The sequence below is a fragment of the Nymphaea colorata genome, chromosome 3, assembly GCF_008831285.2.
Source record: "Nymphaea colorata isolate Beijing-Zhang1983 chromosome 3, ASM883128v2, whole genome shotgun sequence".
In the NCBI taxonomy this organism is placed as follows: Eukaryota; Viridiplantae; Streptophyta; class Magnoliopsida; order Nymphaeales; family Nymphaeaceae; genus Nymphaea; species Nymphaea colorata.
Genome location: NC_045140.1, coordinates 15,315,652 through 15,340,032, shown reverse-complemented (window position 1 = coordinate 15,340,032; position 24,381 = coordinate 15,315,652). Strand labels below are relative to the sequence as shown.

General features: G+C 37.7%; 3 protein-coding genes across 8 annotated transcripts in view; 1 reads left to right on the top strand and 2 right to left on the bottom strand.

Annotated features, from left to right (window-relative positions):
- Positions 1 to 11,115, top strand: part of LOC116250628 (calcium-transporting ATPase 5, plasma membrane-type-like) — a 43,024-nt gene extending 31,909 nt beyond the window's left edge. For both annotated transcript variants that reach the window (XM_031624401.2, XM_031624399.2), the window contains exons 22-35: positions 1,792 to 1,902; positions 1,978 to 2,148; positions 3,360 to 3,419; positions 4,117 to 4,281; positions 4,369 to 4,485; positions 4,580 to 4,678; positions 8,631 to 8,768; positions 8,835 to 8,935; positions 9,147 to 9,192; positions 9,291 to 9,425; positions 9,977 to 10,084; positions 10,183 to 10,274; positions 10,685 to 10,773; positions 10,883 to 11,115. In XM_031624401.2, the coding sequence (XP_031480261.1) occupies positions 1,792 to 1,902; positions 1,978 to 2,148; positions 3,360 to 3,419; positions 4,117 to 4,281; positions 4,369 to 4,485; positions 4,580 to 4,678; positions 8,631 to 8,768; positions 8,835 to 8,935; positions 9,147 to 9,192; positions 9,291 to 9,425; positions 9,977 to 10,084; positions 10,183 to 10,274; positions 10,685 to 10,773; positions 10,883 to 10,920 (1,470 nt within the window). In that variant the 3' untranslated portion in view covers positions 10,921 to 11,115. The remainder of the gene's footprint in view (positions 1 to 1,791; positions 1,903 to 1,977; positions 2,149 to 3,359; positions 3,420 to 4,116; positions 4,282 to 4,368; positions 4,486 to 4,579; positions 4,679 to 8,630; positions 8,769 to 8,834; positions 8,936 to 9,146; positions 9,193 to 9,290; positions 9,426 to 9,976; positions 10,085 to 10,182; positions 10,275 to 10,684; positions 10,774 to 10,882) is intronic.
- A 1,438-nt stretch (positions 11,116 to 12,553) lies between these two features.
- On the bottom strand, positions 12,554 to 17,056 carry LOC116250629 (choline monooxygenase, chloroplastic). 5 transcript variants are annotated; one of them, XM_031624404.2, is made up of 10 exons: positions 16,694 to 17,056; positions 16,541 to 16,589; positions 15,218 to 15,353; positions 14,182 to 14,256; positions 13,883 to 14,092; positions 13,593 to 13,688; positions 13,318 to 13,439; positions 13,145 to 13,244; positions 12,834 to 12,884; positions 12,554 to 12,758 (listed from the first exon to the last, which is right to left on the bottom strand). In XM_031624404.2, exons 1-10 carry the CDS (start codon positions 16,992 to 16,994, stop codon positions 12,618 to 12,620), a joined length of 1,281 nt encoding a protein of 426 aa, XP_031480264.1. In that variant the 5' UTR covers positions 16,995 to 17,056; the 3' UTR covers positions 12,554 to 12,617. The 5 variants fall into 5 exon arrangements, with proteins under 5 accessions (XP_031480264.1, XP_049932962.1, XP_049932963.1 ...); XM_050077005.1 differs by having other exon boundaries at positions 13,145 to 13,238; XM_050077006.1 differs by having other exon boundaries at positions 13,922 to 14,092.
- Positions 17,057 to 17,912: 856 nt separating this feature from the next.
- Positions 17,913 to 22,353, bottom strand: LOC116251143 (protein MANNAN SYNTHESIS-RELATED 1-like). The gene is made up of 6 exons (XM_031625234.2): positions 21,808 to 22,353; positions 20,861 to 20,990; positions 20,696 to 20,760; positions 20,231 to 20,316; positions 18,843 to 19,416; positions 17,913 to 18,250 (listed from the first exon to the last, which is right to left on the bottom strand). Exons 1-6 carry the CDS (start codon positions 21,907 to 21,909, stop codon positions 17,990 to 17,992), a joined length of 1,218 nt encoding a protein of 405 aa, XP_031481094.1. The 5' UTR covers positions 21,910 to 22,353; the 3' UTR covers positions 17,913 to 17,989.
- Between the last annotated feature and the right edge of the window lie 2,028 nt (positions 22,354 to 24,381).

Sequence of the window (24,381 nt, the reverse complement as noted above, 5' to 3'; positions counted from 1 at the left end):
AACTAGGTTGAGGGAATGGGTGATTGTTTGATTGACCTTGTAGAAACGGTAAAAGCAAATAGAAAGATGAACACACAAATGTAACGTGGAAAACCCCTCAATTAGAGGGAAAAATCCACGGGTGAGGAGGACTGGTGCCCACTAGACGCCAGACACTCTCTCTCTTGAATTATCTTTCACACACTGAAAATTAGGGTTTACACAGGTTAAGTAGGGTCATAACCACACACTGGATCAGACCAGATACATGCTTTAGGATGAAGTGACGGTCAATCTCGACATGCTTTGTTCGGTCATGTAACACAAAGTTGTTAGCCAGATTGATTGCAGACTTGTTATCACATTACATCTTCATAGGTCCTTCAGTCTCTATTCCAATATCAGTCAATAATATTTTCAGCCACAGTAATCCTGACGCTCCAGTAGCAACAAGCTTATATTCAGCCTCTGCACTTGAGCGGGAACAAACATCTTGCCTCTTGCTTTTCCAAACAACAAGATTTCCCCCCAAGTAGATGCAGTACCCTGAAGTAGATCTTCTAGTATCAACACAACCTGCCCAGTCTGCATCTGAATACCCTTCGATCTCAATAGGCCCTTGTTTCACATATGGAAGTCCATTGTCAGGATTCCTCTTCAAGTAACACAATATTCTGTCGACAGCCTTCAAGTGAGTATCTGTAGGCACGTGCATGAACTGACTCATGACATTTTATGGCAAAGGTGATATCAGGTCTAGTCAGAGTGAGGTAGATCAATCTTCCCACTAGACGTTGATATCTTCCCTTAGCTTCTTCACAAAGAGGTTCTCCATCTTTAATACTGAGTTTGTGTCCAGATTACCAGTCCAAGAAAAGGTTACCAGTTGGGACTGGCCAAAGTAGGCGCAAGAGTTATGAAAAGCAGCCCACGAGATAGAATATTGGAAGAATTCATTGACAGCCAGTAGCAGAGCATTTCCCACCTGTCACTATTTTGTCTTCTAGAGCTGGACTCATGTTCCATGTCAACCCTAAAAGCAGGCCTGACCCATAGCTATGCAATTCTGATAGCATATAGAGCTAGGATAAGGAAACTCCAATGACCAAGCAACTGGTTTGCATTTGTCTGTGGTGCTGGTTTGGGCCAATTTTGAGGAAACTTCTGAGCAGGTGCAGTTGTGCCCCTACACTATCAAGACCGATGTTGCCCCCGCCTTGTCTGGCTTAAACCAACGGACGAATCCTTCTTCTTCAGCTTTTATACCCATGCCCATCTTGAGGACAAGGTGCTTTTCAAAAGGGGAAGTATTGATTGAAACCAGATACGGACTGCAGGTCAAGTCTCTTTAGAACTGACCCAAATTATTATGCTTCAAAATAAGGTTGAGGCTTGATTGAAGGAATTTTGTCGGAGGTTGAAGTAAATGGGTCCTCTAGGAGGGAGACGCCTTAACTGGGTTAGGGTTTTGTGGGTGTGTGTGTTGGGTTTTCCTCATGTATCCCTGATAGCAAGGAAACGACGCTACCACATAGCTTGGTTAAGTCTCCTTCTGTCATCGCTTACTACTTTGTGCTATTTTAGAGTATTTATGTCTGTTTCTACCTGGTGTTGTATGTAATATTCTAACTCAACTTCCAGGCATATGGTGTGACTCTGTGACTAACTCCCTTATTCACCATCCTCTTCAAAAGATTTGTGGTTCAAATTGTCTTTTGTAATTTAGAAGTAATCTTTCTTGCCTGACTGGTTGTCCTTGCAGCAATGATGTCCTTGTGGTCTTCCAGTGACATGCTTTTTTTTGGGTTGCAGTCAGAGTCAGATGTGCACATACACTGGAAAGGTGCTGCAGAGCTTGTCCTTGCCTCATGTAGTCACTGGTTTAATCAAAATGGATCATTTCAGGAGATTACACCTGATAAGGTTAGAACTATTAAGAGTTCATGAAATTATTATTTGCAAGACAGCCTTTAAGCAGTGATTAGCTTGTTTTTCCAGATGGATGAGATTAAGAATGTCATTGAAATGATGGCAGCTGAGAGCCTGCGGTGTGTTGCATTTGCTTTCAGAAACTATGATATGAGAAATATTCCAACCATTATGGAGCAGCGAGAACAGTGGCTGATACCAGATAATGACCTTTCTTTATTGGCAATTGTCGGGATAAAGGTGAAATAGGACCTTTAATGTGGTAGTTTATTTCATTGTTGCATCTAATGTACCCACTATGTTTATATAGCTTCTCTGGGTAACTGACTCAGCTATTTCAACTCCATCATTTCTTGATGCTATATTTATGCTAGTTTTATCAAGAATGTTTAATTGACTGTGCTAGAGATGTTATTTAGTTCTTACCTGTTGCACAAGCTACTATTTTATTGAATGGTATTTGGGATGTATGCTATTATCAAGAATGTTAATTGACTCTGCTGGGGGTGTTTATTTGGTTCTTAGCTGTTGCCTTAGCTACTTCTTTGTTGAGTGGCATTTCAGAAACATTTTTCATATTATTTTATCAAATTATGTATTTGTCAATTCTAATAAATTATTTTATGGAACTGTTTTGGTTTTTCAAAATTCTGAAAACACTTGCATATTTTCACAGTGAGAAGAATAAAGGCAAACATATTCCACTCTAGTATTTTTAGGTATGAATTTCTGTAGACAATTGATCTAATATTCTTTCATTAGATTTCCATGATACTTAAGTTCAGATCTTTATTGATTTGTGTTAGAAAATAAAACAAAATAGAACAAAATGAGCTATATTTGCATTACCATCCTTCAAAATTTCATAAGATCTCCATTCATATTATAAAAACTAAATATATATATATAAAATAAAGTAAATCGAATGTAAAAATGAATTCTGCCTAACTTTAATTAATTTTGTCCTAAGGTCTATTATAATTCAATTAAGCATTCTGTATGCTTGCCACCTAAGATGCGCATGTCAAGCAAAGATAGACTTTGGATGTAACAATGAATTATAGCTAACCGTTGATGAAAAAAAAAATGACAATTTGAGAAGAATATGAATTCTTAATGGAATAACTAATTGTTATTAGTTCTTCCTGAGCTCTGTCTGGATTCATCGCAATTAGTTTTTGTTTAAATAAATATTATAGAAATAATTTTTTATTTTAGATGGTTTCTTATAAATGCCACATTCTTCACATATCATGACAGTCCAAATGCCCTTATAGAGCATAAAAGGTAATCAAGGATTCAAATGTCGTAAAAGTAAGTTTGATAATTCAAAGTGTTCCTCCTGTCAACGTGGAATTTGTTTCTCCTTGACGCATCTTGGGGTGTGCTTGCATGTATTTTTGCTTACTTCCTACCTGTAGATGTTTATTTCAACCATCTTTTTCCTGCAGGATCCTTGTCGTCCAGGTGTGGAAGAAGCGGTTGCCCTCTGTAAAAATGCTGGAGTGAGGGTAAAGCTTTGTGATATATTTGTTTTTATATTTTATGTTCTTTATTCCTGCTGATGAACTGTTTCACTTGCCACTTAATGTTATGTTTTTCTTTGCAACATTTAGGTTGTACTCTAGGATGAATTCTGCATCTTTAAATTGCTATCTGGCTTTTTCTGGTATTGTTTGATACCAGACTAGTCTGAACACTCGGTCTTTCTGTCCATCTTGAATATTCAGAGTGTCAAATGTTGTGTTTTGATGTTTTTGGTTTTTTTATGGTACTGAAACCTAGAGTGGGTCTTCTTGTCCAATTAGGAGACTATGGTGGGTCCTGGTCAGATGAAGGGGAACATAAATTATTGGTCCTGCAAGTCCTAGTGAAAGTTCTTGAATGTTGGATGACTGGCTATAGGGATGCTGCCAAATGGAAGTGACTGACCTGATATTATCATGATATAAGCTATGGAGTTGTTATGTTTGATGAAAGCAGTAGATAGTGCTTTTCAGAAGTTGGAACTTTTTTTTTTTTGGATATATTCAATAGAACATTGAGCATACCTATACACATACATTAGAAAACTGTTCCGCCTTGTTTACAGTCTGAGGAGGGAGAATAGAGTGAGGTTCCAGCTTTTAACTATACAGGCCCCTCCACCTGAGCTTTTTGAAATTGCCAGCCATACCTGTACCCATGTGATAGTGTGCATTCCTGTAGGTATGTATGGTTACTGGTGACAATATTCAGACAGCAAAGGCTATTGCGTTGGAGTGTGGTATTCTTGATTCAGAAGCAGCAGCAATGGAGCCAATTGTTATCGAAGGGCGAACATTTCGCAACTATTCAGAAACAGACAGGCCAAATCTTGCAAGCCAAATATCTGTGAGACCTTGCTTGGTTCTTTAATCTTCCTTTAAAGCTTTTGTTTTTTCTTGCTGTGCTCAGATGTTGCACTTGCATCTGGTTCAGGTGATGGGAAGATCTTCCCCTAATGATAAACTTCTACTTGTGCAAGCATTAAGGAAAAATGGGGATGTTGTGGCTGTTACTGGAGACGGTACAAACGATGCACCTGCACTGCATGAGGTTGGGCATTTCTTCTTCTGATCCAGGGGCATCTTTGGCATATATGGTTTTGCATTCTCATGTTTGTTTAAACGGAAAAAATTATTGATTGTAGGCAGATATAGGTCTTGCAATGGGTATCCAAGGAACTGAGGTTGCAAAGGAAAATTCTGACATAATTATCATAGATGATAATTTTTCATCAGTTGTAAAGGTAAGCCTATTTTAGTATCAATAACTAGTTTTCTGTAAGCATCTTCGAAGATTATAGTTGGCAAACTTGTGGGTCAGACTTGGATCTGCTGACTACTGGGTTGTGGGTTAGTGAGTTGATTCAACTATTTGTTCTGGTCAGGTTGTAAATTTTTATAGCGTTTTCTGACTAGAAGTTCATGAGCAAGTTGAGCATAACTAGAAAATAACAACTAACAACTAAATGCAATCAAATAACTACGGTTTACAAACACAACTACAAGATGATTACTGACTAGAATAAAAGTGATTCTCATTCTTTGGTTCATAAAAAAATGAAGAATTGGTAGCATAATATAATAAGATATAATATAAATGATGTATCATGGAAAAGTGGGCCTGAAATATTTGAAACTTACAAGGGCAGGCATGTTTCAAACTTTTGAAGCCTTCAATTCAGCTTTCATAAGCTTCAAGCTTGAAACCTTAAAACCTTGCCAAAGGCGTCATCACAATAAAAAATATATTTTCTTTCAAGTTTCAGTAAGATTGAAAGACAGGTAACAAATTCTGATATCACAATCAGGATGCCATTTCCATTAATCCACAAAGTACATACTAAATATTGAAATATTAGCAGCTTAATTCTCACGTAACAAATATCAAAGCGTTTTCTGCCTCTTCATCATCCAAGCGTTGATTGGATCCTAAAGTAAAATATTGTCCAACTCGCACAAGATTGATGCCTTCTACACTTAAGGCTTTCTTCATGCTAAGTCTTGCATTGTAACAACATAAGCCAAGTCATTCTGTCTTCTTGGTTATAGCCTATTGTATATCGTTGGATAAGCATGATCAAACGTGCTCCAGTTGTGCTCACTTCTACTTAGGGAACATGTTTTCCTAATAAATTTTTGCTCCAATTCTGACTTATATCCTCCATGTTCTTCTGACCAAATTGCTAAAAGGATTCTTATAAGATATAACTTTAAGGCTTTGAATATATCGTTGAATCGTTAAAAATGCTAAAATTAAATTAAAGCCTAGAACTTGATTGATGATTCCATCAATGTTATCCGTATCGTACGATACGTATCGTATAGGTCAAGAAAATCTATGCGATACGTGTTCGAAACACGATACGGTTCCGTATCGTACGCGTATCGCCCGTATCGTACGATACGGGCGATACACCCCCGTATCGTACGATACGGGAGAAAACACATATTTCTTTATTTTTTAAAAGTTTAAACACTCCTCCCCCTCTCTCTTCTTGTATTTAAAGCTCCAATAGACGTAGGAGGGAGAGATTTTGCCCATTTTCATAAAAAATAACCAAGGATTCATCACTTTGGGAGATATTATCGTTGAATCAGGAAAGATGATAACTATATGTTTTGAACTTATAAAATTGTGATGTAATCTAAGTCCTAAAACTCCAAGTCCTAAGACTCAGTCCTAAGATTCTATAAAATTTTCAAGTTTAAAATCGTGATGGATGCTTATATGTTATTCTTGAAGATTTGATTTCTTATTTTTGAATGTGTCGTTGATACACATGATTGTTCCTTATGTACGATGATCTTTTTTTTATATTTGAATACATTTTTCTTAATTTCTGATTTTTTGTTCATTTTTTCAGATTTTTAATGATTTTTCTCTATTTTTTATGATTTTTAAATATTTTTTAAAATTAAAAAATTGGCTGCTAACCTTGCCTTAATTAACCTCAAGATCTTTCTTTTGTGGTTAAAAAAGTTTATCAGCGTATAAATAACTTTTTTCGTGGGTAAAGGATAGTTACTGGTACAATATTCGGCTACTTGTTCGACAATTTGCTATAGCATCTTGAATCAATTGTTGCTTCTTTTGCAATGTCACAGTCAGACACGTGAACAAACTTCAAAAGACTCAAAACAGATAATAGTTACTGTTCCTATTGTCCTTCCAGCCATTAGTCATCGACTCATCGTTGTGCGTCTAGGCAAGCACCATGATTCTTTGAAGCCTGCTAATGATTTGATTTCTTTTTTAAAATTTTTTCCTGCAATTTTTTCCTGATGATATGGTGACGATCTTAACCATTACTCATCAGGAAACATGATAAGAAAAGTCTGAAACAGCTGCACACATCATCAGAATTTTCAAATTCAAACATTTTAGAAAGGTAAAACTTCATCATCTTCATTACAAATTATCTAAATTTCCTCCTATTCCAGTTATTGGTCACCTTGGTGAAAAAAATAAGTTGGAACCATGGCCTAATCTACCTTAAATTTGAGTTTCTGGAACATGTTTTCCTTTTTTTTTTTCATTTTCAATAAACTGATTGCATCTATTTCATCAATTTTCACTAGAGTGAAACCACGTCATGCCATTTTCTGCCTCCTATTTGTCTCCATTCTTCATGCTTTATATCCCATGATATTTTCAGCTGTTTCTTTTATAGCTTTTCATTTTACTTTAAAATATGGTTCAACTTTCAATTTTTATTTGCGCAAAATGTTATTTCATCCAATTAATTGCCTCTAACCATCTTTTTCATTCAAGATTCACATTGGCCCTTTTCTTTTCATGAGTACACAATGCTTCAGGCAGTATTTCTGGCTTTCGAGTTGGACTTTAAATTATCAACCCTATTTATGTCTTTCATGCTTATTTATCCAGAAAACTAGTGTACTCATTAAACCCATGTCACATGGGTGCTGTATGTGGCAAGTTCAAATAAAAAATTGGGTGCGGGTGTGGTGAGAGCATATATATATATATACATATACATATATTATATACATATATATGTTATTTGTTATATAAGTAATTTTATTTTTCTATATTTTTAAACTGTTTTTTTACCAAGGTTACCTTGAATCATTATATCAATAAAAACTTGACCAAAACATTTTTCAGAAAGGCCAAAACTCATTTGATGTTGTGTTGTGCTGCACCATCACCAGCACCAGCACCCGCACTGATGCGGGTGCGGGTGCGGGTGCGCCACCATAGTTGGCGTACCCGTGTCAATTAGCATTAAACTAAAAAACATTTAAAAACTTAATTTACTAAAAATATTGTAATGCTGTAAACTGTAAAGCAAATCAAGTAATTAACAGAGTTCTTTGATTGACATTCTCATTTCAATGCAACAGAACACATTCAGAAATTAAGAGAGCAAATTAGCTTAACATATGCAACTTAACTAAGTAAATATGGAGAGAGAGAGAGAAAGCGGTACCTGGAGATGGCTGCTGGTTTGTATCATCTTTATTGTTGGTGGATGACCTTCGCTGGCAAGCTCTTATGATATACTTGGGGCGGAAAAGGAATAAACTCTTTAACCAGAAAATTGGTGGCTTTTATCTGGGCACTTATGACCAATTTTAGGAAAGAACCATGTCAATTTGAAGAGTTGAAATATGGCTGACATAGTCCAAAAGAGCTGGGAAAAGAACCAAGAAGGTGCACAAAGGCTCAATACACCATGAGTTAAAATAATCTTAAATGCAAGCACTTGATGTGCACTAAGGCACAAAACATTTTTTTTTTTTATTGGAATGAACGGGGGAAACTAAGGAAGATAATGTAGGGAAATTCTGTCCTCTATTTATGGAGAGGCAGCAAAGAGTTAGACGATTGCTAGATCCTATGGCTAGTACATTAAGCCCTATAGATGTTATTATTCATTAACATATACTCAATAACATGGACACACACACACACACACACACACATTTGAAAAGTCAAAACCTGGAACTGATGTTGTGCTTACCAGTTATGAATGAACCAGGATCAGGCTAATCCTGATCAATCTACTGTGCCAGGCAAGTTAGTCCCGATCCAGTATTCAGATGTTGATGAGTCAGTCCGAGAATCCTGTCCTTGACTTGGGTGATTCCTGAGTTGACTCACTGGGTTTGCCAACTATGTTGAAGATGATATTTTCTAATGTGCAGAGTTTTCTGTTGTTTGTAACTCAGGTCGTCCGTTGGGGTCGCTCTGTATATGCAAATATTCAGAAATTCATACAATTCCAACTGACTGTGAATGTCGCAGCTCTTGTAATAAATGTTGTTGCTGCTGTCTCTGGTGGGAATGTGCCCTTGACAGCTGTTCAGGTTCTCATCTTGCTGAATTCACCTTTTTGGTTGTGTTTATGATTTCTTAGGAAGTTGTTTCTGCAGCTTCTGTGGGTTAATCTCATAATGGATACACTTGGGGCACTTGCATTGGCTACTGAGCCACCTACAGATGAACTCATGCGGAGAGCTCCAGTTGGTAGAAGGTAAGAGCATTGTATCGACTGGTTTCTCATTTTTATTGAAAAAATCTAGTCGACTTTGACCAAACTGAAATGTTTAAGAATGCCTAAGCTTGTGTTTTTATTCCTGCGCCACTCTGAAGTATATAGTGGTGCCATTATGTTGCTTTTCTACACCATTAAATACATGCACAATGAATTTGTCGTAACCCTATGTTTTTGGTACCTTTTCCAGGGATCCTCTTATAACCAACATTATGTGGCGAAACATTATCGTTCAAGTATGTGGTTTCTTAGTTACGCAGATGTGAGAGCTCTGTTCAATAGTTTTGGTTTCTCATCTTTTATTTGCTGATTTGTTTATTTATGTGCGGTTCAGGCACTGTATCAAGTCACACTTCTTCTTGTCCTGAATTTTGATGGTATACCTATACTGCACCTTTCAAATAAGTCGAAAGCAGAGGCTGAAGATGTCAAGAATACTTTTATCTTTAACTCCTTTGTCATGTGCCAAGTAAGTTTCTCTATTGCTAAAATATGTATGCTTTGCATATTGACATGCACGATTGGCTATTATTATCATACATAATGTCATCCACTGGGCGAGTCTTGCACAACTTCCAGTCATCTGGTTGCTAAAGCCTGAGAACATCATCGTCTAGAATTACCCGCTGCTGAGACCCTAAGTGCCTGTTTAAACTGTTTGCATTAAACTGATGTAAAATACCAAGAAAAAAAAGCCTTTCCTGATGATGTCATCCATGTGGGATAAGTTGGAAGCAAACTGAAAAATCTGCTCTCTTCACCATGTCAATGGCTTCTTGTTCATACTCTCAAAGTCTTGTTACATTTGCTTATGGATACTAAGTAGAGTCTTTTCTATACTCGTTTGATTGGGTAAATTCCTTTTTGTGTTCTCTTTGATTTGAAAAGAAGATGTTGGAAATGCAGATCACAACCCAATCCAAGCGTTCAATATCAACTCTGAACATGTCAACTAAGTGTTCTGAATGTTGATATGAGCAATTATCTTGTTATTTGATATCAAGATTTATATCTTTTCAGGTATTCAATGAGTTCAATTGCCGGAAACCTGAGGACTGGAATATCTTTTCTGGAATCACTGGAAACTACCTTTTTATGGGGATAATAACTATAAGCGTTACTTTTCAGGCAAGAGCTTATGTGTGTGTGTGTGTGTGTGTGTATATATACATATCTTGCAGATTGGTGTTTTATGTTTTCTTCTCAAGTGGTTTGATTTCTTGTAGGCTCTGATTGTAGAATTCCTTGGGAAATTTGCTTCCACTGTTAAGTTGACTTGGCAGTTGTGGCTTGCCTCTATTGCTATTGGTTTCTTAAGGTTGGTGATACTACTATCATAGAGTGGATGATTGTCATTTGTCACTCAAAAAATTTCTTCATTTGGTCCATAGGACCTAGAGAAACAGGACACAAACATTGTAATCATAAAACTTTATAGTTTTTGGATACTACCAGTGGCGTCCTTTTGTGCATGTTAACTGACATGGCTGTATTACTGCTGGCAATTTAGTAGATTCTGCATAATACCACAAGGATGTGCATAGATCCAGATGCCCAGCTTGTTTAAGTCCTGTTCGGAAACTAGTAAACCGATTTTCCTAATACATTTCTGTTTTTCTGAACTTTTTTTTATGTTGACAAGTAATCCACATTTGCATGTGCATTTTTCAGAGGAGCTCTAGGAACCTGACTAGATAAATTGTTTTCCTATTTGCGTTGTTTATTCAGCTGGCCTCTGGCATTTCTTGGCAAACTTGTACCTGTCCCCAGTGAGCCGTTTGCTGAGTATTTCAAATGGATATGGCGTTGCAAAGCAGGTTCTCCGCATACCCATCTTGCTCGGTTTGAAATTTTCTCAAGTTTATTAATCTATATCGACTAAAAGTTTCAATATGATTAATGAATGTGTACTGCCCCATGTTTCAGGCCATGCTTATGATGAGGATCGTCAAGATGATCACTGAGGATAAGTTCGTCAATCAACGTGTTTTGCTCCTGAATTCCTGTGTCCTTTGTCATGTTGATCAAGAAAGGAATGGGGTACATGGATCCAGATTTTTTTGTTTATAATTTTGCTTTGATTCTTTGGGTTTATTGTTGTGTAAATATGGTATGGAATTGTATATGGTTATCTTTAGGATTGTCATTCTTACTTTGAAGTGTTTTGTTTCCGTGAGTTTGTTTTTAAAGGTTGCGTCCTCGTCCTCTCTATCGTCGTTTATTCAACTGAGATGCCTTCCGCTACCACAAATGATCGAGCTTTTGCAAATTCTTGTTTCCTCCACTGAGTTTCATAGCGCCGGGTTCATGACAGCACTTGACCCTGTCAATTTGGCATGGGATGTTGGAAAAGATGTGTATTGAACAGCCTTACGTGAGGTTCAATTCTTATTATGGCCTTGCATGACATTTTGGGTTGTTACCCGCTGGAGATCCAACTCTCTATGTAAAAAAAAAAAGGCGTTCCTGAACATGAGTCACTTCCAACTGTTCAGGATACTTGCTAACTCTTTTAACGTCTCTTTGGAGAGCGAGACTATAAAATATCGTATGAGTTTCACGATAATTTTAATTGCAATAGATTAATTTAATTGCCATATGTGGAGACCGATCATTTTGGACTTTTGTTTCTTTTTCGGTGTAACGTTTTAAATGTTTCGTTTCATATTGAAGGTTGTTAAAGATCTTATTAAGGATTTAAGGAAATCATCAAAAGAGATTTTTGTTTTGAAACTGCTAGATGTTCGAATCATCTATGAGTGAGTCGGGTTGTTATAGTAGTATTAGGGCAGTTTAACACTTAGATTTAAGGTTCCACACGTGCGGTTGAGAGTGCATAAGGGGAGTGGATTGTAATGCTTGAAATGTTTAGAGATTGATAGATTTTCATGGGTTTATAAAGGTTTCAATCTTGGGCTTATAAAATAGTCATAAAAAAATTGTTGTTTTGGTTTATAATTTTTGAAAATTTTTAAAGTTAAAACTGAAACTGTTAAGAAGCGGGTTGACTTTCATTGAACCCCAGTGACTCAAACCTACAAGTGGGTTGAGTTGTTCCACTCAAAAACTAATATTTCGAGTGGGTTGAGTTGTTACACTCAAAATCTAATAGTCAAGGACTTGTATGGTAAGTCCTTACTCAAAAGATCGACCTTCGATGGTTATGGAATGTTTAGCTTGTTGCCCTTAAGGGCCTGTTTGATATGCAACTTTTAAGTGAGATTTGTCTTCAAAGCAATCCTTTATTTCAAACATACCAGGAGTATTCTTGTAAGGCCACAACCTAACCATAGCACGAGTTATTCACATTCATATACAAAGGCATAAGCTTTATGGTCACAAATACAGAAAGAAGTCCAATTCAGTAGCCGATAAGGTGCAGTTCGGATTGCTAGAGACTGGTTAAGAGATTCTGCCTGGCCAAATATGCAGAGCGACCTATTCACGAGATGTTCTGTGATGTGGTAGAATCCACTTTTCAGTGGTCGAATTTGCGCCTAGATATCAACGCAACGTACGGATCGAGCGCGTGGGGACCCATGTGAGCGTCTTTCGTGCTGCAAAAGGCACAGGATCACACATCACGGCAACGTATCCTGGGCAAAATGTTCGGCATTTACTATTTATTGTTAAGTTCCCACATCATACAAGGGAAAAAAGATCAGTCGGCAGTAAAGTTTTCGTGGAGAAAGCAGTGAAAATGGTGCATGGCCTTCTCCCGCGTTGGCGCATACCGCCCTCTAAAGCATGCTTGTGATTCAAGCCCCTTCTGGACACCTTCACACAGTGTAATATCTTCCATCTGCATCTCATTGGTAATGCATCAAATCATGAAAAAAATGAAACATTCCTCATGCAAATGATTGCTGTCCCATACCTGAACTCTTTCGCTTTCTTCTAAACTTCTTCTAATAAAAGTCTCACCTTCCTGCCATCAAATATACGAACTTAGGTTCCCATGACATTCACAAAAAGACAACGTAACCCAACTCTGAGATGTGGCTACTAGGTGAAAATTGTCTAAATAAATGGAAGCCCATGTGATTTGATCAACCAGAGCCGCAGTTGGCGAGATCTATGCAAAAGCACAACCGCGAAACCTTGAAAAGATTTCAGATGAAAAACAAGGCACCTAGGTTTTCATTACCAGAGGACCACCCAACAAGTTAATGACTGACAGATTCTTACCTTAGAACCAGATTCCAGAAAGTAATCAAATATAACTTGACACTTGGATGGGCCAGTCGGAACGACAAGATTAGTATCCATCCAAGGACCATACCTACAACTTCCAAGAAGTTAGCTTGATTTATTTTGTAATCATTTCTTCAAGAAGAATTTGAATGGTGATTCATGATTACCTGTTGATCATGAAATTAGGATAAATAAAAGCATACAAAGCCTTCGAACCCAGTCTGTCAAAATCATCTCCACGTTCTATTTGCATGCTTTCACATCTTTGAATGCTTACCCTCTCATAAACCTAATCCATATAAAAAGAAAAACATCACAATGAAAAAAATCCTACCAAAAAAGAAAAGGTTAATAAGGATTCTTTTGAAATGCAACAGTAGAGTATAACAGAAATATTAATGTAAATATAGTACTACTAAAGCCATTTATACAACATAAATACCATAGTAGAGTAGGTCTCCAGCTCAAGACCAGCTGCAAGGGCACCATGTGCATATGGAACATGATAACCGCCATCCAAGTAATTATCACAGAACACCTGTACTAGTAAAGATTGTTAGATGAAACAAAACCTGCAAACCTGAGATTTCTGGCTCCTTAGTTAAGATGGAGCGACAACACCGTCTAACCATTCCTTTCAGAAGAAAGAATACAACAAGAGGAAAAAAAAGATCAGAAATAAAAGGTTTTCATTAAGAATCTGTAAGTCTTGAAGTCCAGTAGGAGATGAACCTTCCAATTACAGTTGATGTTGTATTCACGCCTACATACATGCTTGAGAGAATGATCGACTCCCCCAGCGATCAATATTTCTGAGCAGCTTCCAAGCCAGTCTTTGCCAACACTTTCGCCACTAGATTCTTCATCTTCTAGTTGCTGGTTAAAATTAAGTAACAGAAATGGCCCCCAGGTAGCAAGATTTATCGGAAGGAGACCTAATTCCTGTTGCAAAGTTGGCCAAAACCAACAGCAATTAGCTATGCAAACATATTAAAATAAGGAAACCACAAACAGCAACTACCATCACATACATGTAAATGGAAGTTCTTTATCCCCGAAATCTGGGTAGCCTTAAGTAGTCCTCCATCTAATCCATATGTCCATCCCTGAAAATTTGACGTGATTTACTGGCAACTCGAACAGTCACAGAGAAAGTACATTCTGTAGCAGAATTGCCAGATGAGGCCACCAATGAACTAGAAAACAGTTGTTTTTGCAAAACGAAGAACAAAAAGAAGAACACCATTCTCATCAGGGATTGAGAAAGAACAAAAGCTTGGCTTGATTAAAGAGTAGACAGGCAAAGAGAGAGCAGCATATTTCTAATTATCCACTTTAAAGCCTAGTTATCAGCATCTATTGTAGGTACCCATACCAATGTATTTTCCTGAAGGACCAAAGGTCATTTTGCAGCTGGTCAAATTATTGCTTTTGATCACTGGAAAACCATATTGCCAGCACTCGGAGATGTAACAGCCCTTCCCAAGTCACTCAAAACTTTCAGATCCAATAACCAAAATCAAACCAACTAAACCACTGGATTCAATATCTTTTAGAGAGGAGAAACTTATACAAGGAAAAAATCAATAATGCTTCTAACACTCCATTTCCACTATAGCCAGAAGAGGAAAGAATGTACAAGGGTCCAACAGAATGATCCTTTGAATTTTTCAAGTGGAAACTCATTAAGTAAAGAATGTCACTTGAACTCTTCCAAGTTCCAGGTACTCATCCTCGGCTCTTTTCTCAACAGAACAGATACACATGTCTCCCTTGTGCTCTAGAAGCGCAAGCCTTCAACCTTTGGAAGCTTACTTCCCAAAGTGGTAGGCTCAGCCTTACAGAGTCGTTTGGCTATACTCTTAGTATAAGGTGCTTGCCAGTACCAGGTGAAATTATCACCCAAAATTCCTAAATGTTAACAACTTACAACGAAATGTAACTAATTTTTGTTCCAAGGGAGTTCAGACATAGCAATGTGTATCTTAGATTTCAACAACTGTGGTTTAACATAAACAAACATTATCTAGTTTCCATAAAAACATCAACTAAGCACCAAAGACTCACATGATAAGGGCAGACAAAGCAAGATTTTCTTCCACAGGCAGTTGCAATAAGCGAAGCATGGTGGCGACACACATTGTGGAATGCACGAAGATGGCCATTTGTATCTCGAGTGATCACAAATTGTAGACTTCCCAATCTGCTGTTCTATCTAATTAGTGAAGGCCGTAACATTAGTGAAATGAAGAATAATGTACATAGATGTTGGACGGAGTGAAAAAGCATAAAAAAGACAATTATTCCTAAGAAAGCAATGTGGACAAATCAAAGGTATAACCAGAACAGCAGAAACAGACCACCTTATATAGAACAAAATACTATAAAATAAAAAGTTATCAGCAACAGGGGTATACTTGCATGAAACATAATATTATGCTGAGAAGAAAAGGAGTTGGACATACCTTCAGTTCAGAAGTACATCATCATATAGCTTCCAAAATTGTACCAAAACAGACATTTCAAAAGCCAAAAGGAAAAAAAAAAAATCTAATATGATGAAATATTAAGCATCCATATAACTTTGATACTGCAAGATTTTATTACAAGCGTGAGTGCCACGTAAAGGAAGTGCTTAATTTTTTTCTAGTTAATATGTTTGGCCTAATCTGATACGTGTTAAACTTAGCAAGAAAGGTAGTAGAAGATAGAAGACGCACAATAAATCCAGAACATTGCAATCACTCCTAACCCCAAGGCACGTAATGGAAAAAGAAAAAAAGCTATTCAGCTCTCTATTTGCATATGTCAACACATTAATTTTCATATTTAAAATTAATTTGGACAGGCACTAAATTGCTTTTAGCATGCTGATGCCATCCGTTCTTATGCTTCAGGTTTTTATGGTACGAGGAAGAGAAAACATCGTTGAGACACGCATCAGAGCAACTTCACACCCAAACCCATACCAGATGCAAACCATCTCACAGAACCTCTAATGATCCAGACAGCAGGATGTCTAAATCTCGTAAGATATCAAGAAACGCAACGACTTCCATACTGCATTTTACAAAAATTATTAGTCAAACAAAATGCCTAGAATTGTGGAGTTTAAGGGAGAAGTTCACTAAAAAAAGAGAGGTCCCCTAATTGCCGAAATTTATGTGTTGAACTTGCATCTTTCATGAATTGACATGAAAATGATAAAGATTATGTATAAGAGATTGGTCACGGTATCATAGAAAACACAAGGGACAAGTGAAATCAGACAATGCATACATAGACACACACACACATACATGTAGGCGCGCGTGCATAAAGACAAACACTATAGCTTTCCACTGAACACATGCACTGCACGCACAAAGACAAGCATGGAACTGAAAGTACCGGCCAGTGAAGAAGTCATGAGCACTTGCAACTTGTTCAACATAACCTGCTTTTGAGTCCACGTTACATATCAACAAAAAGGGAAGACAAATAAGAAAGTAGGCTGAACTTCGAAAAAGACGAAAACAGAGGAGAAAAGAGAGGGGGGTTCACCGACAGCCTGCCATCCTCTGTAGAAAACTCGATCAAACTCTATGTCGAGAAACAAAGGATCAGTGTACCACGAGCTGGGTGGAGTGTGTGCCTCATCCAGAGGAATCTTCGGGTCGAAGCTGTCGATTTCCCGGCGCAGTCTGTCGGGAATTTGGAGCGACGGTCGTAGGGAGGTGGTCGAAGAAGGAGAGCGGGTGGAAGAGGCGGACGACTTGCAGGGACCTGGACGAGAGGGGAGCGATCCAGAAGCTAGGTTGCTGAAAGGGAGAGAGCATTGGGGAAGGAGCAAGGCGCTCGCCATCTCCTCCTCGTCCTACCGTTCACCCGTGGCAGCCCATCGAGCCTGTCGCGCCTTCCATTTGTCCAGGCTTCCTACGTTTCAGAAAAATTACAGAAAACCTTATAATTTTAATGTTATTGTCAAACAGTGGCAACACACTTTTTGTCCCATAGGTGGCAAACCAGTTTGATTCGGTGGTCCATTCAAGAGAGTCAAAGATTCTATTTTTTTTTTTTTTTTGAACTGTAGATCCGAATCGAATTGGTGCCAAACCGATTCAGTAGAATGCCACGTTCATTTTCAATGCTACCCGAGTATTTTGAGAATTTTAATTCTTATTAAATGTTAAACTTTTTTTCATTTACTTTTTCCTTTCAAGAAATGAAAATTTCAGCTTCCTTCCGTCAATTCACAATTTGATGAATTGGCCAATTCATATCTCACAAAATGATTCTGATAACAGTAAAACAAAAATAACTTATCTTCAATTACGCATCAGCCAATGATCTCTCAGTTGAACTTTTGTCTCCCGCTACCTCATCCATGGAAAGTGGGTAAGGTAAAAAGACTGGTCGCCTGAATTAAACCAATTATCGGCTTGGGCCAACAAACATTAACACCAAGCTAAGAATACCATGTGTTCTAGATGTGATGTTTAGTCGTGTAAATCAGGGGCTACCGAAGCAAAACATAAGCAATTCGATCGCTTGTCCTATATATTCGATTTAGTCCACTCTTCCACAATCAAGGGGCAACGTCGAGAAATAGGTTATCTATCCGTGGTTATGAATAACCAATTTCTCTACGCATGCTTCTCCTCAATATGACATATGAACCACTCTATTAGTTTATTTTCTTCCATAGAAATAAGCATTTCACTATCATCTTCGTTAACATATATGTACTAAACGTTTGTTACACAACACACACACATAGAGAGACAGAAGGATAGATAGATCGAGGAAGAGAGACAGGGAGATCACAAATACAAGTTTGCTGGTTTGTTCATGGATGGTCTAACACAAACATGAATAAGCCAGGTGGCTTTTGTCAGAAACATAGCGAGAAAGAGACCCAGAAGTTGGGTTGCTTGTTGGTACCAGTATCTGCGTCCTGCCAGCAGCAATCCTCCGTCCAACAACATTTGCGTAGAACAGGCCAGGGATTGCAGGTACAAATATATCACTGTGGGTGCAGATGTGAAAGTCAATGGCCTCCAATTCTATACTTTTGCGGTCAAGGATTAAGTCCATCTTGTCACCAGGAATGACAGATTCCTGTAATTTGCCACAACCATAATCTCAGTTTGCAATGGACTACCAAAGCAGGACAAATACCAGTAGAAAACAAGATAACTCATACATGAGGCCAAGGAGGATAATTTATCGTATGCCAGCATATACAGGTTCTAACTAAACCACAACTCTCACATTAATATGATACCATTTTCAATCAACGAAACTCTACAGTTTCCATTGATTATCTCAGGAACTAATCTAAGTTTACCAGATGGAACCATTGTTTCTTGTTTCCCAAATGTAAAAGCAGATTAGCCACTGAAATACCAATTACAGAGTTAAAAATAACCCAGGCAACAATGAGATCAACAATGTTTTTCAAGCAATGCCATTCCTGTAGGAACAGCAGCAGCAAAGAACGGCACACTTAATGCAGTTCAAAGCCAAAGTAAAATAGGATGTGTCGGAAACACGACTGAGTTTCTCATTTTGGTCATTTTTTGTGGAAATGACCCCCCAATGGAACGCAGACGCATTAAAATCCGTCTTACGTGACTTTTGAATATGAGAAAGTAAGATTGATCAGGTTAAGTTGAGAAAATCAAGGCGGCAAAAAAATTTGGTTACATACCTTTGTGTAAGTTCTTGGAAAGATTGACTTCAAAGGATCGAACTCTTTATGCCATTTGGACTGTGTTAGATAGATAACAGTCTCGCTAGTAAAACCGGTTTTCCTCAAAAAATTACCTATTTCTTGTGCACTGAAGCATCTGTTTCTTCCAGAGGTGACTTTGCATCCTTTTAGTTGCAACAGGTTAAGCCTCAGATCGATGGCGATGAAGTGGCCATCAGATTTACGGGTTAGGGATCTAAGTTTCTCGATCATCTGATCTGCAACGGTAAGAAGCTCCGGCTGCAGATCAAGAGTGCCAAACATGCCAAGACAGAAGGCTGAATCCACTTCTCTCTTCTGAAAACCTCTTATTTTCATGTTGAGTGAAGGAAAGTAACTGACGAGTCTCACACTCCTCGTTACTCTGAATATTGGTTCAACTCTTTCATCAATTACATCATGCCTTGGCCTAGTGGGAATTCGCACAATGGCAGGTATACCTGCAGTTATGGTGGTGGGATCCCTTGCTATCTCGACAACACCAACGAGATTATTGACAAACTTATCAATGTCATAAATTTCACCAAATTTCCTGAAAATGACAAAGTAAACTTATCAATGGAAAGTTATCTGTGCTGTAGGAAGATGACAGAAGAGTATGAACCTAGACAATTAACTCGGAAGTGAAGGGTCAGTTACCGGGGCACATCATGCTATGCATGTGCACAGACAAATAATTGTAGAAATTGTGTTGATGGTTGACCACTTAAAAATAGTTGCTGATCACTAATCACAACCATAGAAGTAAATATAACATCATGAGAATAGAACTTTCGTCATGTCCTTTTTTGGGGAAGGGGCAGCATGAACTGTGAAAATGTGGTTGCAGGAGAATGACAAGAGCAATTGCTGTGTTTGTTGCCTGGTATGTATAAGGATGGATGCAGGACGCAACAATAACGTGCTCCAAACGTGGAAGAAGCACCGCACATGATTTACTTGAAATTTTGAAATTGCGGTACAAATCCCACCTTTTGCAGCAGAAATGAAGTATATCCAAGAACACCAAATCTTTGATATGGCTCCACAATATAAGAGTGCAAGAATGAATATTCTTCAAACCCTTTTCTGCGAATATGCACATTAATTTAGCTGCTTTGTTTCCACTAACTATAAGGCAAATTGTTCATTAAACGCATGCCGGAGAATCCATTTTTCTTTATTATATCTCATGATCGCATTTATCAAGTTCCATCGTGCGAACTTACATTCGAAAATGAAGTGGCACTAGAAATTTTCACCATATCATGTAACTTTTAGTGTACGCCAGTTGAAGTGAAAAGAATGCCTCGGCTTTAGATACTCAAGCATATATATATATATATATATATATGAACGAAAATCACCTCTTTTCTCTTGAGCTGCTTCCTTGGATATCGGGGACCACCAAAGTTGCTCCCAGATATCTCGCAACAGCTACTGCATCTGCAATCTGATGTAAAGCAGAAGGGAACATTGTGAAATATTGGAAAGCATGGAAACGGACAGAAAAGGAGAACAATGGAACATCGTGGAGGATAAATGAAAAGCGACGCATGAATGTCAAGGACAGTTATCAACTCATAGACCAAACCGATAAACCATTTGGATTCCATCACTTAACTAACAAACTTTATGAAGCATGTTACCACACAAATTACATCATTTTCTGCGTTGATTGCCAAGGACACTACGATTGAGCCTTGCAGAGTTGAATGTGGAGGGACAATATAAAATTCAAGAAACCATTCAACCAAAATCAATTTTATCTGTTAATAAGAAGTTAGTCCGATCATCAGAAAATAAGCAGAAAATTAGGGATTTCATACTACCTGAGAAAGATGGTAGTGTGCTCCATTAATCAATGTAAGTGTGATATACCCCTTTCTTTTCTCCTCTTAAGAAAAAAAGAAAGAAAAGAAAAGCAGTAAGTTAGGCCTATCATCAGTTAATTAATGTTCAAAAGATCGATTTGAGAGTAGATAAGAGAATAGTACTAGGTTGGAGTTTGCTCCAACAATGTCTGAGTGGTGGATCATTTTCCTTCCACAGGCCGATGCGGCTCTCTGTCTCGATGTTATTCGTACTCGGCTTCTCTGAAATCGTGATGGTTTGAGATTGTTTGATCTTCAAGATTGAAAAACAAGCACTAATTAAGGCTAGTTATACCAAGAATCAATAGAAAAATGGCCTATAATTTCTTTGCAGGAATTGGAAGACACTAATTCATGATCAATTCCCACAGGAGATCAGGAACACCAACAATCAACTGGAAGAAAATGTGCATGTCAAACTCCAAATGTAATGGAGTCACAAGGATAGCAATCAGTCCAAGCAAAACTATGGAGATAAATGAATTCCCCTGTAAGGACAGATCTAATTTACCATGGAAACGGTTTTTTCTTCAGCAGCGTTAAGAGGAAATCCAAGTTCTCCCAATACACGAATTCAAAAAAAATGAAGTACTTAAAATGGATACAATTCGCATATGTAGACAACTAAAATAACGTAAATACTTAATTACGATTTGCAATTAGAAGAGACATATATCAAAGTTGCGTCACTTAGCAAAAATTCACGTAACAAAAAAGCCATGTGCGTAACTTCTTTTACAGGATATATCATCTAATAAAAGAAGAGAGCATGCATAGCATCGGAACGCAACTGAAGAAAAAAGGATAAACAAATGGAAGGGATTAGTAAGCGTAGCATTCAGGAGAACAAAGCATATTGAAAATTAAGCCTAATTTTCCGCATGATTCCCCATAATAAAGAAGCCACCTTCACCAGAATTCACAGTAAAATGTTAAAAAAAAGGAAACAAATTCTTTACTCACGTGAGACTAAGAAAACAGCCGATATCATCCTCCCATGGTCACCCAAAACTAGCAAAATAACCACCGAAAAGAAATCAATCAAATCCAGAAAAGAAAGGAATGGCCACCTCAATGGTGTCAAAGTGATCTCTTTTGATCATGTTGACAAGCATGAAGAACATGGTTAAGGTGAGGAAACCAGCCAGTATCTGCCTTGGGTCGACCGCCATCTCTAGAACACGAACAACCACCAACCCTCTCTCTCTCTCTCTCTCTCTCTTTACGAAATGCTGTTGCCTTCCAACTCTTCAATTCCTGGCTAGTCAGTAAGAGACAGGATGACAGCTCAACTTTCTGATGAGAACGGTGCAGAAAACCACAAGAGACCTAAGGTAGAGCGTTCTTCATCCTTGTACTCTTTCTGCAGCCCAATGGAAAGCAAACATTTGGAACGTCGGGAGGGAGATCAGGGTTGGCGTTTGCAGTCGACATCTATACGATGTTTATTAATAAGTCCACACTTCAGGCAGAAGACAACGCGACCGTCGAGCTACACTTGATTTCGAGAACGGAAATGGATTTTCAAGGAAATCTTTCGAGCGCCCATTATCCGCGATTATTCCTGGCTCCTTGCTGCTTCTTCTATACATGTATCTGCCTATCTCACCAGTCACCCCTGCGTCCAATGCTTTTACCTGGGGAGAGGTACCCCGAATTGCTAACATTGGTTTTGGAATGAAATAATTGCCGATAAGTTTTTGAAAAAAAAAAAAATCAGAACTTTTTCTTTAATTAGAAACAGCAAAAAGTTTGTGTTTATGATTCAAAACATTATATAAAAATAAGAAAGTTTTCTAAGAAAGTTCAGAGGTTGTGATAATTATAAAACTAGTCTTAATGCTATTTCACGTTGCTTAATGACGATCAAGCAGGTTAAATAAACCTAAACATCAACCACTTTGCTTCTGTGCGTATCAAAATATCAAAGAGAAGAAGAAGCGAAGAACGTAAACCCAAATCATTCATTAATTTACAACAAAAAGTGGGCAAATTGTTAAACTATACTGTAGTAAACATTTTACCGAGGCCGAGCATTTTGCTTGTATAGATACTTGCCAATGGCCTAAACCTTTAGATCTCGAAGAAATAAGGGTAACGCTTTCTGATCTCAATCAGCAGGCAAGACTTGCACATCATCTTCTTTGATTTAAGACCGAAGGTTGCATCAGAGCTTCACCAGCTGGTGACACTTTACAGATTGTTCTTTTCTAGAGAAGGCACTAGCCGAAAAGGCATTTTAACTTTTAATGGTGCATCGTAAAAAAATTATGGTAAAATTGGTTCCACATTTCCAGTGTGCAACCATATTGTTGAAACTGATAATTGTGTTTTTAAGATGACGTAGTCTATTATGTAAGCAACTACGTTGTTAAAATGTCAAGTCCGAACAAAGCAAATTAACTTAAAGATGCTAACTGCCATAAGTTGGCGTTTCTTGCTTAATTCGGAAGAATTACTCTCTCTCTCTCTCTCTCTCTCTCTCTAGTTACACACGTAGGCATGTCATTAACTTAATTTGAATGTACAAATTGTTTAGGACTACCTTTTTTCATTTATCAAACGTGCATGCTTTAGTTTAATACAGTTGAATATATAAAAATTCTTGGTCTTAGTCATCAAGTTTTTGGTGTAGGAGCTGCTGCTTTTTCTAATGGACAACTAAATCATTGGCCATGTCACATCTATACACGATGAAATTGAAAACAATATTACGCTACGATATGTATGTTAAGGTGTCTGAAACCATTGATTTTAAAGCTCTCGTAAAGTTTCATTTGCGCATCGAATTTCAGCGATTTTTCTTTTAAACGTTCTAAATTGTGCTCGTTTGAAATCATTTGTGAAGTTAAATCAGCAAAAAATCATTTCAAACTAGGCACCCATATACAACTTTTTTTTTCTCGGGGGGTGGGGGGAGGAGGGGCATTCTTAATTCTTATTATGTACATGTTTTAAGAAGGCATAAGATTTTTCTTTAATAAAAATCAATAATATTGTGAAGGCTAAGCGTTGCTAGTAGTTCCGTCTGAATCAGGGCCGGGCTGAACCATCAGTCAACATGAGTAACTCCTTTTGCCGTGAAAATTTTGTTTGTTTTGCAGCCGACGGGAGCTCTTTTAGCTGCTAGTGGAAATGTGGCAGTAAGAATCAATGACAACGATGAACCGTAATTATATCTATGCGTGCTACCCGGCAAAAGATCAGGGCCGCTGCAGATGATGGCAAACAGAGAAAGTTAAGTTTATAAGGCGCCATGCTCATCGTCCGCGTTGAAGATTTTGATCCAGACATCCGATCTGATTGAACTTGTGAATCCAAAAAGCCGAAAAAAAAATTTCCAACCCAAAAAGTAGTGCGATTTGCCCATGGATATTGAGCCTTCAAAATATTCAACCTCTTCAAGGTAGGTTGGATCCTTGTGATAATATTCCCGACCCAGATCCGTTTCGTGCATTCTAGTACTATGTTCTTCATAAAGTTTGCTTGCTTAAGAGAACATGCTTTTGGCTATGTATACTCAACATCAACAAGCACCCAGATTAATAGTCTAAACCCTGGTGAATCTTGGTCTAAGAAATTTCAAAATGCTTTTTAAGATTCTTTCAAAATTATTTTCATGAATCAGCACACTATCTCACGGG

Excerpts from the sequence above, each read along its gene's own strand:
- LOC116250629 (XM_031624404.2), bottom strand. The coding sequence starts at position 16,994 with ATGGCGAGCGCCTTGCTCCTTCCCCAATGCTCTCTCCCTTTCAGCAAC. Across the intron at positions 14,093-14,181 it reads TAAAGAACTTCCATTTACAT|GAATTAGGTCTCCTTCCGAT; the intron begins GTATGTGATGGT and ends ACTTTGCAACAG. Across the intron at positions 12,759-12,833 it reads AAGAAAGCGAAAGAGTTCAG|ATGGAAGATATTACACTGTG; the intron begins GTATGGGACAGC and ends AATGAGATGCAG.
- LOC116251143 (XM_031625234.2), bottom strand. The coding sequence starts at position 21,909 with ATGGCGGTCGACCCAAGGCAGATACTGGCTGGTTTCCTCACCTTAACC. Across the intron at positions 20,991-21,807 it reads ATCACTTTGACACCATTGAG|ATCAAACAATCTCAAACCAT; the intron begins GTGGCCATTCCT and ends TCAATCTTGAAG. Across the intron at positions 20,317-20,695 it reads CACACTACCATCTTTCTCAG|ATTGCAGATGCAGTAGCTGT; the intron begins GTAGTATGAAAT and ends GCTTTACATCAG.